At 40.4% G+C, this 15,338-nt stretch overlaps 1 protein-coding gene across 1 annotated transcript in view; it reads right to left on the reverse strand.

The window, feature by feature from the left end:
• fbxw4 (F-box and WD repeat domain containing 4) overlaps positions 1-7,139 on the reverse strand; it is a 62,280-nt gene extending 55,141 nt beyond the window's left edge. Inside the window, exons 1-5 of the mRNA XM_079279685.1 lie at positions 6,792-7,139; positions 5,671-5,766; positions 5,157-5,342; positions 4,853-4,985; positions 3,908-3,993 (exon numbers count right to left, since the gene is read on the reverse strand). Of these exons, the coding sequence (XP_079135811.1) occupies positions 3,908-3,993; positions 4,853-4,985; positions 5,157-5,342; positions 5,671-5,766; positions 6,792-6,976 (686 nt within the window). The 5' untranslated portion in view covers positions 6,977-7,139. The remainder of the gene's footprint in view (positions 1-3,907; positions 3,994-4,852; positions 4,986-5,156; positions 5,343-5,670; positions 5,767-6,791) is intronic.
• Between the last annotated feature and the right edge of the window lie 8,199 nt (positions 7,140-15,338).

A 15,338-nucleotide genomic window follows, 5' to 3' on the forward strand; every position in this document is an offset into this window, starting at 1 on the left:
TGGTCATCGAAACACACCTCATACAAACTTGCCAGAAACTAAATAAAACCCATCAAAACTGTCTTCGTCTTTCCTCTGTTCAAAAAAAATCACCAACTCTGGTTTAAAGGATTGAAAGAGAGAGTGAATAATAATAATAATAATAATAATAATAATAATAATAATAGGTGTAAAAAAACGAGTAACCATCGTGACATATTCACCGTTTACTAAAACTGTTTTCCGGCGTTGAACGAGACACACCAGAAAAAGGACAAATTGGCATACTAGTCCACTGAGAATGGGAAGGAGTCTGTCACCTATTTTTAATATCTATATTCAGCAGATGTTTAAAAACATAATTTTAAACTGACATTACATTTTAAAATAATTATTCAGTAATCTCTCAACAATCGTTTAAGTTCTGTAGTAGTATTTTAAGCATAGTCTTCAATGAAAGCCTACAGAAAGAAACCGTACACACAGAATATTTAAAAACTATGTAGGTTTGATATTTCAAAAAAGGTGAGACTTTAAAGACAAGACAGTGATTTTCACACACTTCCTCCCCATTTTGTTAAGATGCAATATTCCAGTATTTCTCACCATCATACATGTCTGTCCGAAATGTTATCACTTCATCATTTTATCTTTCTAAAAATTTGTGTGAAATTGTCAAAATTCGCATAGAAATTCTTGAGTTATAGCCAAAAATGTGTTTTATTGAGGTGACCGTTGACAACCAAATTCTAATAAGTTCAAGCTTAAGTCCAAGTGGAGGGTTGAGCCAGATTTTAAGAAATTCCCTCCAAGCGTTCCTGAGACATCTACTTCAACAGAATGAATAGGATGTACGTACATACAGACGGATTAATAACAAACCCGAAAATATAATGCCTCGGGCCACGGCTGTCGCAGGGGCATAAAAATCTGTCTGAAGACAAAACAACATAGAAATTCTCAGGATGTTTAAAAGACCATTCACAGTGTGAAGCCGGTTTCAGTTCTACAACAAACGTGTAATTACTGCATCATCATTTGTGCCGTCGTATCCTTTGTAAGTTTTAGCTCGGCTTGTGCTTCAGCGACTGGGGTGAAAACCAGGAGCTTTACTGGGTGTGTGCGGGCAGAAGTTAAGCAGGTTTATCAGTGAGTTGACACCTGGTTTCCAGGAGAAATTGTAATTAACCAGGTCGTTGGTCAGTGAGAGGTAGTTTCCATTATGAGGGGGCGGCGGGCTGAGGCCCGGCCTGCTATTTCAGCCAGCAAATTGGAGAAATTAATGATGTGGATAATCTGCCGGCTACTCTCAGATCTGAGAGACGCTGCAAGGCCTGGATCAGACGAACGAGGCCCCCATGCATGTTTGCTGACATATTGGATCTATTCCCTTGAGTGAAACAGTTAAAATTTTTGGCTGAAAATTACGCCCTTTTATCAGCTTCTAGTATTTTTTTATAGAGTTTAAGTACCAAGCCATGACTGGATTATGGTTAGGTTTTAATGATTCAAATTCCTTTTAGGGTTAGAGGTAAAAATATTGAGTAGAATGGGTTCGGGTTAGACCTGCTCCAGAACGGCTCGGTTTCTGTCGATGTTGGATGACTCGACAATGATGTGCCTATGTAGAAAGTACTGTGTCCTCGATGTAGGGAAGTTACAGGTGTGATGTTGGGGTTATGGATGGACACACGTGCATCCGACACAATCCAACAGTTATCAGATGTTGCGATTTTGTATATTGTGAGACACTGGAAAGTAAACACTATTAAAAAAATAAGCCCTTTTGTCAAATAAACGTCTGACAGATTTCTGGAGTTTCCCTTTCACGCATGGAGCCCTCATCAGGAGATTGTCCGTGTCGTGATGCGGTAACGTAGCCAGTTCGTAATTTGGTCAAAAACAGCCAAAGAATATATATAACATAGGCCGTGTCCTGCTATGCGGAAGCCTCGGACGCTTACATTAACCACTGCGCTTTGTTTCTAATAATTCCTGAAGCTGTATGCGGAGCAGGCGATCATTTGGTGCGATATGTGATGTTTCCAACATTGCAGCGAGATGGACGATCACCTGCCTTTCTCCGCTGGACGGGCAGGTGGGTGAAGTCAGGATACTGTTACAGCGCTCTGCATCTGCCTGCGTGTTGTCAATGGTGTGTGTTATTAAGAGTGTAAACGCGGCTGAGAAATCAAAGGGCTCCTCGAAAGCACCACTACAAAGAGCTGGCTTCTGCTCCCTCAAGCCCATTTCAGTCAGGAACTTTCACTATATTCTATAAGTGTTTACTCGATATCTATAACGTGGACAAAGGTGGTGAGAAATGTAGCGTTACAAAATAGAGTAAGCAATACATTTTGAAAAACTAAAACACAAAATAGGAGATTAGTGTACATGCAATGCCAGAGAGCGAGAGAGAGAGAGAGAGAGAGAGAGAGAGAGAGAGAGAGAGAGAGAGAGAGAGAGAGAGAGAGAGAGAGAGAGAGAGACAGAGAGACAGAGAGAGAAAAAGCTGAACAAGCAAGAAGCAAATTACAGTACGGGAAAAAAAAATGTGTCCTTGAATCAATGTTGAATGGTAGTAGTGAGGTGCCGTGTCTCACACACATCACAGATCTCAAAGTATCGCAGACTACATTTCCTAAAATACAATACAATTATTCCTTTTCGAAATCTATTCAGTTGGATTGGTGAGAAGATATGGCGGTAACACTTTCTCCATATCTATAATGCATTATAAACATGCTGATAATGTTATCATGTCCTTATAATCTGCTTTAAGCACTCAAAATATGTTTAATGCTTTAATCAATAATATGATTAAATATGCAATAATTATATATTATATATATATATAATAATTTATAATGATTTGTAAGGTGAAGTATAATAATATTCCATAACTGCTGGTCATTCCCTGTCATTTTGTAAGGATCAAAGTGTATTATAATCCCCATAGTTGTATTTTTTTTTTATCATGCATTACAATCACTATTATGATAAACGATAAGTGGCCATTGACCTTGACATAAAAGTGAAATATACAAGTCAAGTAGAATTGCTTCAGCTATTATCTATATTTTTAGGGTTTAGAGTGAGTTTTTGGGGAAACATTAAATTATTGAAATCTAAATGTCCCTCAATAAATTGTGTTCAATTGAATTACTTATTTTATGTTATGGCCCTTTAATCAAAAAATTATTTTCACAATGTTTTGTGCGTTCTTGCATATATTTTCACAAAACATTGTGAAAATAATTTTTTGACTTGTATATTTCACTTTTATGTCAAGGTCAAATTGTCAGTGAGTGACCAGCAGTTATGAAGTATCATGGTACTTGACCATTTAAGTCATTATAAAATGCTTTACAATGTGTAATGATTATTGTTATTAAGTACTATGAATATTTAGGTGTGTATACCTATAAGCATACAAGGCTATGAGCACATTATAACGCATTATTATTAATGCATTATCGACATAGGCGTCATAGAAAATGTTACCAAGAAATAAAATAAATAAATAGATGAATTTAAAAAAGGTTTAAACTTAAATTTTATTTTATTTTTTTTACTGTGTGTTAAATACCTTAGCAGCCAAACATGGGTTACCTGCCAGAATAGCTGGTCAGACTAATCATAGAGGATATTAATATGAACGATAACATCGAAGCGGTGCGCTGGATTTAAATAACACAAGACAAAACAAGAGCATGCAGAATGCAGTCCATTAAACGTAATCAAACGTAAATCGTAATTGAAAATAGAAATGTGATCAATCTACCGGCCTCTAACATCAATCACTGATTTTAAAGAAGCGCATTCTTGCCCCTCTGTCTGCTGCTCTTCCGAGCGTACCAGAATATTTTTTACTTGTGGCTCCTGTTATTAACCAAACTCTTGTGCGTGATGCTGAGCAAATGCTTACCTCAATGTGGGACTAATAGCAACAGACCACACTCTGTCATGCATGGGGATGGTGTCTCTGGGGCAGCTGGAGGTCAGACTCCAAATCTAGAGAAACAAAAGTCTCTAGTAAGGACATTTAATAATGTATACAAAAACAAACATACTATGTCCTTCCATCCATCCATCATCATCTGTAACCGCTTATCTTTATGGGGCTGTGGGGTTGCTGGAGCCAGTATATCACAAGACCATACTGTTATGCACATGAAATATAGAGCCCTTTTCTCTTGGTAGACATGACGCAACGTACTCATATTTGTTTGTTTACCATGCCAAACACATTTGAAATCCTGAATGTAGTTATCTGATGTGATTTTAATGCTTCAGTGTGGCAACTCTGCTCGATAGCGCCTCCTACAATATTTCAACGATGCAGCCCTCGCAGTACGTTTCACCGAGATTAATACAATTTGGTAAGCAGATGTATCACATGTAGACTTAAAAAAAGGTCTTAGGGGACTATGCTCTAAACCCAACCGGAAGTCAGCCATTTTGAATTTTGTATGAATTTCTAGTGTCGTTTTTTGCAATTTCCAGGCGCTGTGTAAGATTAGGGTTGGGTATCGTTTGGGTTTTTTCCGATACCGCTGCTAAAACGATACTTTTAAAACGATACCGGTGCCTGAACGGTGCCTGAACCGATACTTTTTTCTTCAAATTGAACAATATACGAACTGTTAAAGTATACTATAAATATAAATAAATACAAAACACTTGGCTTCAAACTACAGCTTCAAACTTCAGCAATTATTTTGCAGAAATATGAGCATATTTGCCTTCTCTTGCAAAATAAGACCTCTCCTGACTTATTTTATTTAACCAGTTGGTGGCGCTAATGCGCCAATTCGTCGTTTGGAACTGTGCATCGCAACCATAAATCTGGATCGTAAGAGGTCGTTCTGACCCGGGTTGTTCGGTCTCTGGATCCACTGACGATGAGTCCATCTTTAGAGTCCAGGCAGTTGACTTCCTGGTTGTGACCCGACAACTCCACCGACATGTCCCTCCTCCTGCTGTGAACCAGGATCTTGCCATCACTGAGAAAAGAGGAGTCATTTTTCAGGACGAGTTTGAAACGATCAGGATTATCACGTCAGCCTTCATTGAGGAAAAAATATATGCAAGTCATCTTCCAGCATGGGTTGATAGCTATCACTGTATAACTGTTATAAACTCAAAAGGGAAGAACAAATAGAACACGTGGTAACCTTCCACCGCTGATCAGGTGAGAGTCTGTCAGGACGAAGCGGCAGACATCGCCCTTGTGGCCAAAGTAGATTTTAAACGGGTTACGCTGGAGCCTCCCAGAGTCCGGGCGCAGATGGTACGCTCCAATATTGGCAGCCTGAGACAGAAACAGTACGTTCCCATCAAGCTGCAACCACGGCAACAATCTGAAAACAAGATACGAAATTTGAGAGAAACAACGCGCTGATGTGCTTTCTTTGCGAGAGTTAGTTGAGAAGATGGATTTAAATCAAATGCATGTGTGTTAAGTATGGAGACAGTCAGGACATGGTTAGCCTAGCTTTATATAGGTTAGCCCAGCCCAGAGGCCTTATCCTACTGTAAAACACATCATGCACAGTACACAAGCTCAGAATTCAAATTTTTGGATAGATTTTCTCATTTGTTACACTGCATATTGTCTAGGTGATATGTAGAAAATAAGGTCAAAGTATTTGAGCTTTTAAACAGTTAATAGGGAGAATACTCACTCACTTTGTTTTCCATTTGAGAGGAATTGCCTTTTTGCAGACCCCGTCGTACCAGTTTTGAGCTATCTTCACCCTCTCCTTCAGCGGGATGGAAGGATATCTGCAATGACAGCGACAGTTATACAACACTATCCTATCACCACTGTTTATTTTGAAATGATTGGCTAGTTTACGATTTAAAACATGCCCATCCCATCGATGCAACGGTAGCGGACATACTGGAACACTGTGTTAAAAAGTTTTATATCAAGTTTTCTGATCTGAGGTTTAGAGATATCTGTCTATGTGATTTTTGCCTGAACTCCAAAACAATGGAGGTGAATGGAATTTATTTTGTGGCGCGCACAGTAATGAAAAATGTTGTTTAAAAAAAAAACTGTTTTCAAAGTCAGTGGTTTCATAACTCAGGATTATCCACAAATAGATTACTATTTTCATGAGGAATGGGTGACAGAGGTTGTTTTTTTCACTAAACTGAATAAAGTCTGTGCCTCATTTGCAGTGCAAGTGTAAACATGTAGCGTTGAGTGCCACTTCACCAAAAGTTCCCAGCAACTGGAGTGAGTCAACCACTTTCATTTTGATTCTAAACGGTTGGAGACCCCTGAAGTAGTTTTGAGCCATCATTCTCATTGTTGTCAACATAATAAATCACAAGGTGCCCCGGCGGTCTAGGGGGGTGCCAACCATTCCTTTTAACTGAGTAGTTGATGAACTCAACTCCGACATTTACTGTATTCCTTTGATGATTTCAGCTGCAAGGCAGCAAATATACCAGAACCTTTTATAACTGGTTTTCCAAAATATCTCAGACAAAAAGCAATATGTTCCAGAGCTAAAACAAGCACCGGCCCCAGGGCCCCAGAACTCCAGGGGCCAGTAAGCTCCATGCGTATTGTCTGTCAAATGGTTTGTGTAAAAATATTGCTGCCATTGGTGTTCTGTGACCTGCTACTCTATCCAGGAAGGTAAATAAACTGACTAATGGTAAACACACAGTCAATGCGGCTCAAGGATGAACATTCAGTAAACACCGTCAATGCACTAGCCCAGGCTAACGCGAGGCTAAAACAATAAAGAAAAATACACAGCAGGTTTGTCATCAGTGTGCGACTGTTATCTTACATGTCCGTCCCGTTCCGAGAGATTCCAGTGTTTAAACATTCTTTGGCAATGTTCCTCCACACGGCGTCCCGGTTCACAAAGTGGTAAGTGGTTTTACAAACTTGAGAGAGGCAACTGAGGGATTTGTAGCCCAAATAAGACAATATATGATAGAGAACATCTTCCGGCAGCTGCGATAACAGCATGCTGACAGCGCTGCCTTGCCTCCTCGCGCACGCTGTGTCCGGGTCTCTGCCGTGCGTCGCACCCGCACGCGGGGCTACTTTGTAAAAGCGGGTTTCGAACGTAGTAAACTAAATATCTCATCTTTAGAAAGCAGCAGGACTATTAGCGTTGTACGGTGATCATGACAGAGGAAACAGGAAGTCATTTCAGCAATGACAGCTGATGACGACTTCCCTACGTAACTGGACGTGATGACGTGTAGCGCTGGGCTCTCTCCTGTGCGTCTCTGCATTTCACAAACTTTTGTCTGTCCAAATAGCTTGTGACGTTGTGTGAATTCATCGTGCGTTTATTTCTTGAAATAAATTCGTTTATTTAAATTAAAAATGTTATATTTACCTACCTTTGAGTGTTGTATGTGACAATATTATGTTATATATATGTATATAGCACTTTACTTTTCAATAAAACAATAAAATGAAACTATAAAACATGCCACGATAATGAGACAGGAAAGGGGAAATTAGGATTAGAGCACGGCAAAAATATTAAAACAGTCAGACGTAAAGTAAAAACAAAACAGGTTAAACAAAGTTAAAAATTGCAATCGGCAAAGTGTACAAATCTGCACTGGGAAAAGGATGTTCAATAAAAACTAAAGCTGTCACCCTCAGTGAAAAAGTAAGTAGTTTAAACAACCACAGAGTGTCTGAAGGTGCGTTCACACCGGACGCGTCAATTTTTTGACACGCGTCGAGATTACATACAAAATCTATGCACAGACGCGATGAGATTGGCCCGCCGCGATTTTGCGATGGCGCGGCGCGTTGGACGCGTTTTTGCGGCAAAATCGGCAACGCGTGAGTTGACATTTTTCAACTTCTGCGAAATAATCGCGTGACGCTGTGGCGTGATAGCCTATCAGCGTTGAGTTGCTCCCACTGTCATCACTGACTTCCTGCCGCTGTTGAATCAGGAAATAAATCGCTCCATTAACAGCTGCTTCCTCCGCAAAAATGTAGACTTTAACTGAACAACAGCTGCTAGTAAATACAATAAGGTCAGAAACGCCTGTAATCAGTGCTCCATGTTAAATTAACCTGGTAGTCGATCCATAATCGATGTTGTTGTTTATTGTATATATCTGTCCTACTTTTTTGCTGCCCTTTTTTATTCTTTATATATTTTTTCCTGTTTATTGTAAAATAGTGTATGTACATTGAGAGCAGAGTGGAAACCGGAGACAAATTCCATGTATTCGTACCCATACATGGCCAATAAAGCTGATTCTGATGATTTTCCGGGAAACGGTCACGTGATAGGGGTGTCACGAATCAGGGAAGGACACGTCATGACTGCTAAGAACCAATCAAGTAGCGAACTTATCCGTTTCCGACCACCCACACGAAGAGGCAACCCCAGAGTTTCCAAACGTATCCGTCCTTTATTGATGAAGAGCCACGTTCACTCAGGTTTAGTCCCATCATTGTTCATACTAAAATGATGATGGAGAAGATGTAAGTAACAATACTACATAACATTAAGGAGCAGTTTTTGTTTTTTATGCTTATGTGTTGCTAAGAAGACACCCCAGAAGATGAGTCACTCAGGTATAGTTCCATCATTGTTCAAAGTCAAAGAATAACTTCATGATGTTAGTTGTAATGAATAAATACATTTTAAAATCAAGTACATTTCTCTGGCATTTATAGTTTTCTACTGTACCGAAACGTACCGAACCGTGGCTCCACTGTATCGTACCCAACCCAACCGTGGATTTTGTGAACCGTTACACCCCTAATATATATATATATATATATATATATATATATATATATATATATATATATATATATATATATATATATATATATATATATATATATATATATATATATATATATATATATATATAGAGATATATATATATATATATATATATATATATATATATATATATATATATATATATAGAGATATATATATATACTGAGTACACTTTATATTTACAATATATGTTGGCGTACCTTACATAACTGCATGAACCCTTATGGCACAATACAATTCTGTACATCTTTGGTCATTCCCTTACTCTGATGACTTGCACTGAATGGGATTGGCCAGAGTTGCATAGTCCGGACAGTAGCTGCTGGTAGCCGCCTCAAGCAGACTTCAAATGATCATCAGTCATGGTGGAACGGTGTTTGGACTTAATGTTCTTCATGTGGGAAAAGGCTGACTCACATAAATGAGTAGAGCTGAATAATGCAGTCAAGAAGGTATCACATGTCCTCATGTTTGGGTACTTTTCCTCTGTGAGAAACTGTCCATGAGCCCTGGACTTCAGCTGAATGTCAGCTTGCAGTGTCAACATCTCATCCTCTACTCCAGACGAGTTCAGGTGAAACAGCGTTGACATTTTTGATGCGAGTGAATCAACCTCAATATCTTCCCGAAATGTGCAGCACATACAGTAAGTGTAGCAACTGGCTCGAGTAAAGCAAAGTCTTGAAAGCGTTTGTCAAACTCTGACAGACACTTGTCAACCTGCTCTGTGTAGCGCGCGCTGTCAAGTTACGCACACGCCTTCTCGAGTCTCACGAGTCTCACGAGTCTCCACTTCTGACGCGAGGTTTTGGAAGTTTCCCAAATCATGGCGCTGCAGCTTTAGCTTCTTCAGTAGAAATAAATTGGAAGGCTAACTAATTAGCTCGCCGGAGTTTTGCAGGAGCTCGTGCGGTTGACCGCGCATGCGTGGTGACCCGTGTGTTAGAAAATCAAGTGGCAAATGCCATGCGGACATCTAATTTTTTTTGAATGGCATGCGATCTACCCGCACTACCTCCGCGATCGACGTATTGGGCACCCCTGGTCTACACCAATCATCCAATTTCTCCACTCCAATGCCAATTTAACCACCAGCAGCTCTCGATTGCCAATGTCTTAATTCGGCTCTGTCGGTAAAAACGTGGGAGAAGTCATTTGGTTGCCAAGCCCTGGGACAACACAGCCCCAACCCAAACATCAGAACCATCAGCATCGGCTCTTTGGGATCTGGGAGGATCAGGATGGACGCTAAGTCTGGAAACCCTCCTCGGCTTGGGGAGACCACAAGAGGTATGGGAATGTAAAGGGGTGGCAACACAATTGTATTAACGGATGAGTTTTCAAGAGAAGTTAGAAAGCTGCTGCTTGCGGTTGGTGGGTGGAGACCACGTTGACGGTGCTGACCTCGGCAGAATCCATTGGAACGATCCCAGCTAAAAACCTTAAGTCCTGTAAGGTGACTGTCCGGATGTGGAACTATCCCAGCAAGTGTTCCTGCGCCAGAGTTTTTTTTTTTGCTGGTGCTTTGGGTTTCCTGGACTTTTCAGTGAGGGTGCTCTAAAATTTAGAGTTTCCCCTTAATGTGCAAGTCACCACCGTTTAATTTCTATTTCAACACCATACACACGCACAAATCCACAGTAAAGTAAAATGTAGGTATTCTAAGGCATTAAAATTATATAAAAATGATGAATAAACCACAGACATTTCTTATGGGTGCTAGAGGGGTACTATGGCTGTCCTCAGAGTTACTACAGCACCATCAAAACCCTTCCTGGCACCGCCTATGTTCTGGAAGAAAATCTGAATGTTGTCCAAGTAGACAAAGTGAAAGCATTTCAACATGTCCTGCAGGACATCATTGACCAAAGCCCTTGAAAACAGGCGGCGCATTAGTTACGCCAAATGGCATGACAGAATACTTACACTGAGAGTGTTAAAAGGCTGTTTCCACTCACCCACATGCTGTTAATGGTGATGTCAAATTTGAGGCAGGTAGAAAGTCAGAAACTACTCCAACCCAGAATAATTCCATGTTAGGGTTGTGTTTAACAAGCCATTGTTGACCAAGAATGTGGGGAACTTATAAGGTGAAAACTTCAATGTTCAAAATGGTTACCCGACCAGCATGGTCTATGACTATAATGACTAGTCCGAAGGGGGTGGAGTGATGCTTGACCCTACTGTCGACCGTCCACCACGCTGGCTTCCTTGTCGGTGCTCCGTTCCTGCTCGGCCAACACTGCTCATGAAAGTCTCATCCTTACCAGAGTCCTGAACACGGAGGCAGTGAGGGGTTGACCAGACTGAGTCAACTGGGCTTGGAGAGGCAGAGTGGGGAAATGCCGGGTTGTGAGTTAAGCTCCCCAACAACCTCCTTTTACTGGACAGGCTGAGATGAAGTGGCTGGGGCAAAGAGGTCTGTTATATATGGATGGGAGATAAGAGAACGAATGCTGGAGACTGAGGGGATCAGGTGACTATGGTGGGAGCACACAGAGGGCAACTACGGGGTAGGTGGGGAATAGCAGGCTGTGGTGATTCCAGAGGGTAGCAAGAAGTGGCAGCCACCACACCTAAAAATATGCTTTGCCATCCCAGCTCCCACCCCCAGTTTTGAGCAATGTAACTAAATATGATAAAATGTGATTCACAGAATAGACTCCACAGTTTCACCCAACTGCCACTCCAGCTAGCAGCAGCTCCGTTTTCTCCTGGCCCCAGCAGCTTTCTGTGTAGCCTCTACCCGGTTGCACACAACGACTGCTTGTGGCATTTTGTTTTCCTGCCAAATGTTTGTGTAGGGTCGGCAACTTTCATTAGTAGAAGATATAGAATGACCACAGTTGGATATTGGCGAGGCAGATTAAACCTGGCTAAAACCAAGTAAAGAGTGTCTCCCGATCACCCGCAACTACCAATGTCAAAATTTTAGATTAGTGCATTACAGTGGCGGGCCGTGCATTTTATACCTGGGCCTGCACTCATAAAAATGAAGCTCAACACCTACAAATACACGAGTGCAGATACATGAATACCGGCATTAACGAACAATGAGTCAAAAATCAATTCAGCTAAAACATGCATTCCGCCACACACTCAAGAGCACGGGCCATTCAAATATTATTCATATCAGAGGGAACAATATTACCCATATCATGAAAACGACACGATAGACAAATTAACAGAGTAGTAACTCTACTATCTCTCCCTCCAGGAAATACACGACTCGATAGTTCTTGTTGCTGACGGTTCTATTTGTCGGTCAACACCGAGAGGGAAAACGAGTCCACTTGAAAACACATGAATCTTCAAAGTAGATCACTTAAAAACGTAAACTTAACTTTAACAGTTTAACTTTAACACTTTGTACGGAGTATATCGACCGCATCCACTTCGCGCGTCTTCTTGTTACTGTGCACCCGCTAAATATTTATGGCAGTTAAAGCTACTGCAGTTAATTTACCAGAGCTGCTGTTCACTATTTAGCTGTTCTTCCTACTTTCTTTGTTAACAAAGAGTTTAATCTCACGGTTGTTCAGTATATCCGTGCGTTTTTAGCTCCAGTAAGAAGTCGTTCTCGATTCATGGATGTCAGTGAAGACAGTCGAGCCTCCCCAGTTGTATTTCTTGAATAAGTTTTAATGCGTTTGAGGCTGAAAATGTCCGCTCGACAGAGGCAGCAGATTTTGGGATTGTCACCGCCCAACATGCCAGGCTAGCTCACTGACCAATCACGTATGGCTAAGCCAGCTAGCAGGTTCTGGCACGTCAAAGAATACGCCCAGCATGTCAAACTAAAGATCTGATTGGTTGAAGACTATGACAATCAACAATATCGTCCCCATTCACTTAAACTGCAAAGGGATTCACTTGTGAGTCTGCAGGCCTCGGCCTGTCTTCTTACCTAGAGACACAGAGGTGAGATCTGATTGGATAAAAGCTCTACTTAAAACAAGCTGCACTGGAAGCAGAGCAACTGAGGAAGACAGTAGCTGTGCAATGAGAAAATAAGATAATGGGAAAAATATTTATATAAATTATAATACATGTAGTGTATTTAAGAAAAATTATTAAATTATAAAATAGATATAACTTTGTGATTCTGTTTAGGCCAGCAGAGAAGGCCTTGCAGGCCCTGACGGCCCGCCACTGGTGCATTATACAAAACCACGTAGTCTTTAAAGGTACTAACATCACTTGCTCCAAGCCCCAAACAAAGAGCATTATCAGTTAATGCAAGGAAAACGAGGAAAAATGACAAACAGAAGTAGTTATTGTGACATAGATAGCTTTATCTTCACAACTATCTTATAATTATGATAATTAACTTTTGAACTTTTCTTCAAAGTTGAAAATAAATGGTTTCCAGGAGAGTTTTAACCCACATACAAATAATTGAATGAGCTCCGTGATCGCTCAGCCAGACATTCATTGGACTAATTTCAAATTCTACACGGGTCTTTTAAAAAAAAAAAGTAAAAATTTAAAGGGTTAGTCCACCCAAATTAAAAGACTTTTCATTTTGTATTTGTTAATAATGAGCGTGAAAAACAGAATATATTATGAAATCATCAAAAGTAAAAAAAATAACTTTAAAATCGTGGCTTTTTCCAGGGCTTTCTACTGCACTCTTCCTCTTGCTCAATAATAATAATTAGTTTGGCTCGTTGATTTCACTAAATTCTATTGTGGTGTTTTTCAGTGTATGATCATACAGTGAATCATTTCATCTGGTTTTTGTTTGGTCAAAATCTCTCTCCAGGCCAAAATGTGCACCAGCTTCCTCTCCTCGCCTCATATGGTGATTTATACAGACACTGAGCAATAGAATGAAAGTGGAATCCAGCCCAGCACGGCCCTGAGGGCTGTTTAGACACTAAAACTGCCAAGGTTGTGTCACGGTCAAATGACTACCAAAAGTTGATTGACCTCATGACATTTTGTGAGGCGCTTAACCGTTTAGCATCAGTAGCATCAATTTGTGCTCATTCACATCATGAGGGTCCTCAAGCCTGCAGTTACGAGTGGCATCCCCAAAGCTCTTTGATCAGCTGAGCACAACCGCACATAATTGAAATATGCAGATCGTTTTTCTTTCTTCCTTTAAAAAAAAAAAAAAAAGACATGCCCCCTTGTTGAAAGCCTTGCTCCCTCTAAAAAGGGCATGTCCCAAACACTGGGCCGTCGAAAAAAATCATTTATGGTTGGCTTTCCAGCTGAACTGTCATGGCTAAAAGGAAATGAAGAGGTTGGGAGGAGGGTTACGGGGGAGTGGAGGGGACGTTTGGGGGTTGCGGTGGAGGGTGTTTCAAGGGGGCTATGGAAGGGGGGGTCTTCCCTTTTGATCTTTTTAGGGCAGCAAAGAGGGACAGGGGTGCTCTGCCTGCGCTGGCAAACACATTTAGCTGGTAATTGTTCAGATCAGACTGACAATCAGTCTTGGAAATGCATGGACAAACAAAAGTTTACAGCTCCAATTGGAAAAGTCAACAGGTCCCGCATAAGGCCCGTACACAAACAATGAAACTGACGAGCTGGAGCTTCACTTTGATCAGTTGTTTGCGTTTCAATTATCCAGCCTGGTCGGACTGGTGGCTTTTGTTAGCGCTGCTGAATGGGGGCCTGGATTTAATGGGCAGCCTGTCATTTTTGATAGAGAATCCATCCACCTTACCGCTTCAGCACTTGGCGCTCCTGAACATCCTCAGACAAGTGTCGGTTAGTGGGCTCGGTACAGTAAGAAATAACTCACACTCTTTGTACATTGAATTTATTCTTTTCGTTTTCCTATTGTGCAATACTGTAAATTAGTTTTGTCATTTATAATCATTTTTTGTAGTTCAATAAAATTAAATGTGTGAGGTGGGTCATGAAAATAAACCTAGAAGAACCACAAAAGACCATCCTTTATGAGCTTTATGTCTCTATATAATTCTCTCCAACTGTCACAACACTGTCAAAACACCAGAGCTGGTAGTTGTACAGCCAAGAAACTAACAAACACAACAACAAAACGACCAAAAGAGAAGGAAAACAATCACTGAATCAAAAATATGGAGAGAAAGGTTAGGTACTAAATGTTTAAATTTAAACAGCACATAGTTTATGAAATTGAAATACTTTACTTTTTGCAAACCATCTTTCTGTATTTATGTGGTTTTAATTTCTCCTTTGTGTCATGAAAGCATTTTATAGGATTTACAAATTCAAGTTTTCAAGTTCCTCTGATTCAGTTGTCCATACTTTTAGATCAAAGAAAGTAAGATTAGATTGATAAAATTCAGACGGCAAAAGTCAAGATGAAAAATTGGAACGTGGACATCCCAGCTGCAAGCAACATCCAATAAACACCTGACAAAAGTTTTCAACTGAATACAAGCTGTCTTTATATCCCTTTTTGTACCATTTGTCACTTCTGAAAGCAGTTGATAGACTTCAATAGACTTGTTTGATTCAAGATAAATCATTTCTTGATCCTTCAAGACCGAGTCTGAGGCTAGTAATCTATTCATAATTTAGCTTTGAAGGGGCAAATGAGGTTCCAAATGTATC

Source organism: Melanostigma gelatinosum, assembly GCF_949748355.1.
Source record: "Melanostigma gelatinosum genome assembly, chromosome: 12".
Lineage (NCBI taxonomy): Eukaryota > Metazoa > Chordata > Actinopteri > Perciformes > Zoarcidae > Melanostigma > Melanostigma gelatinosum.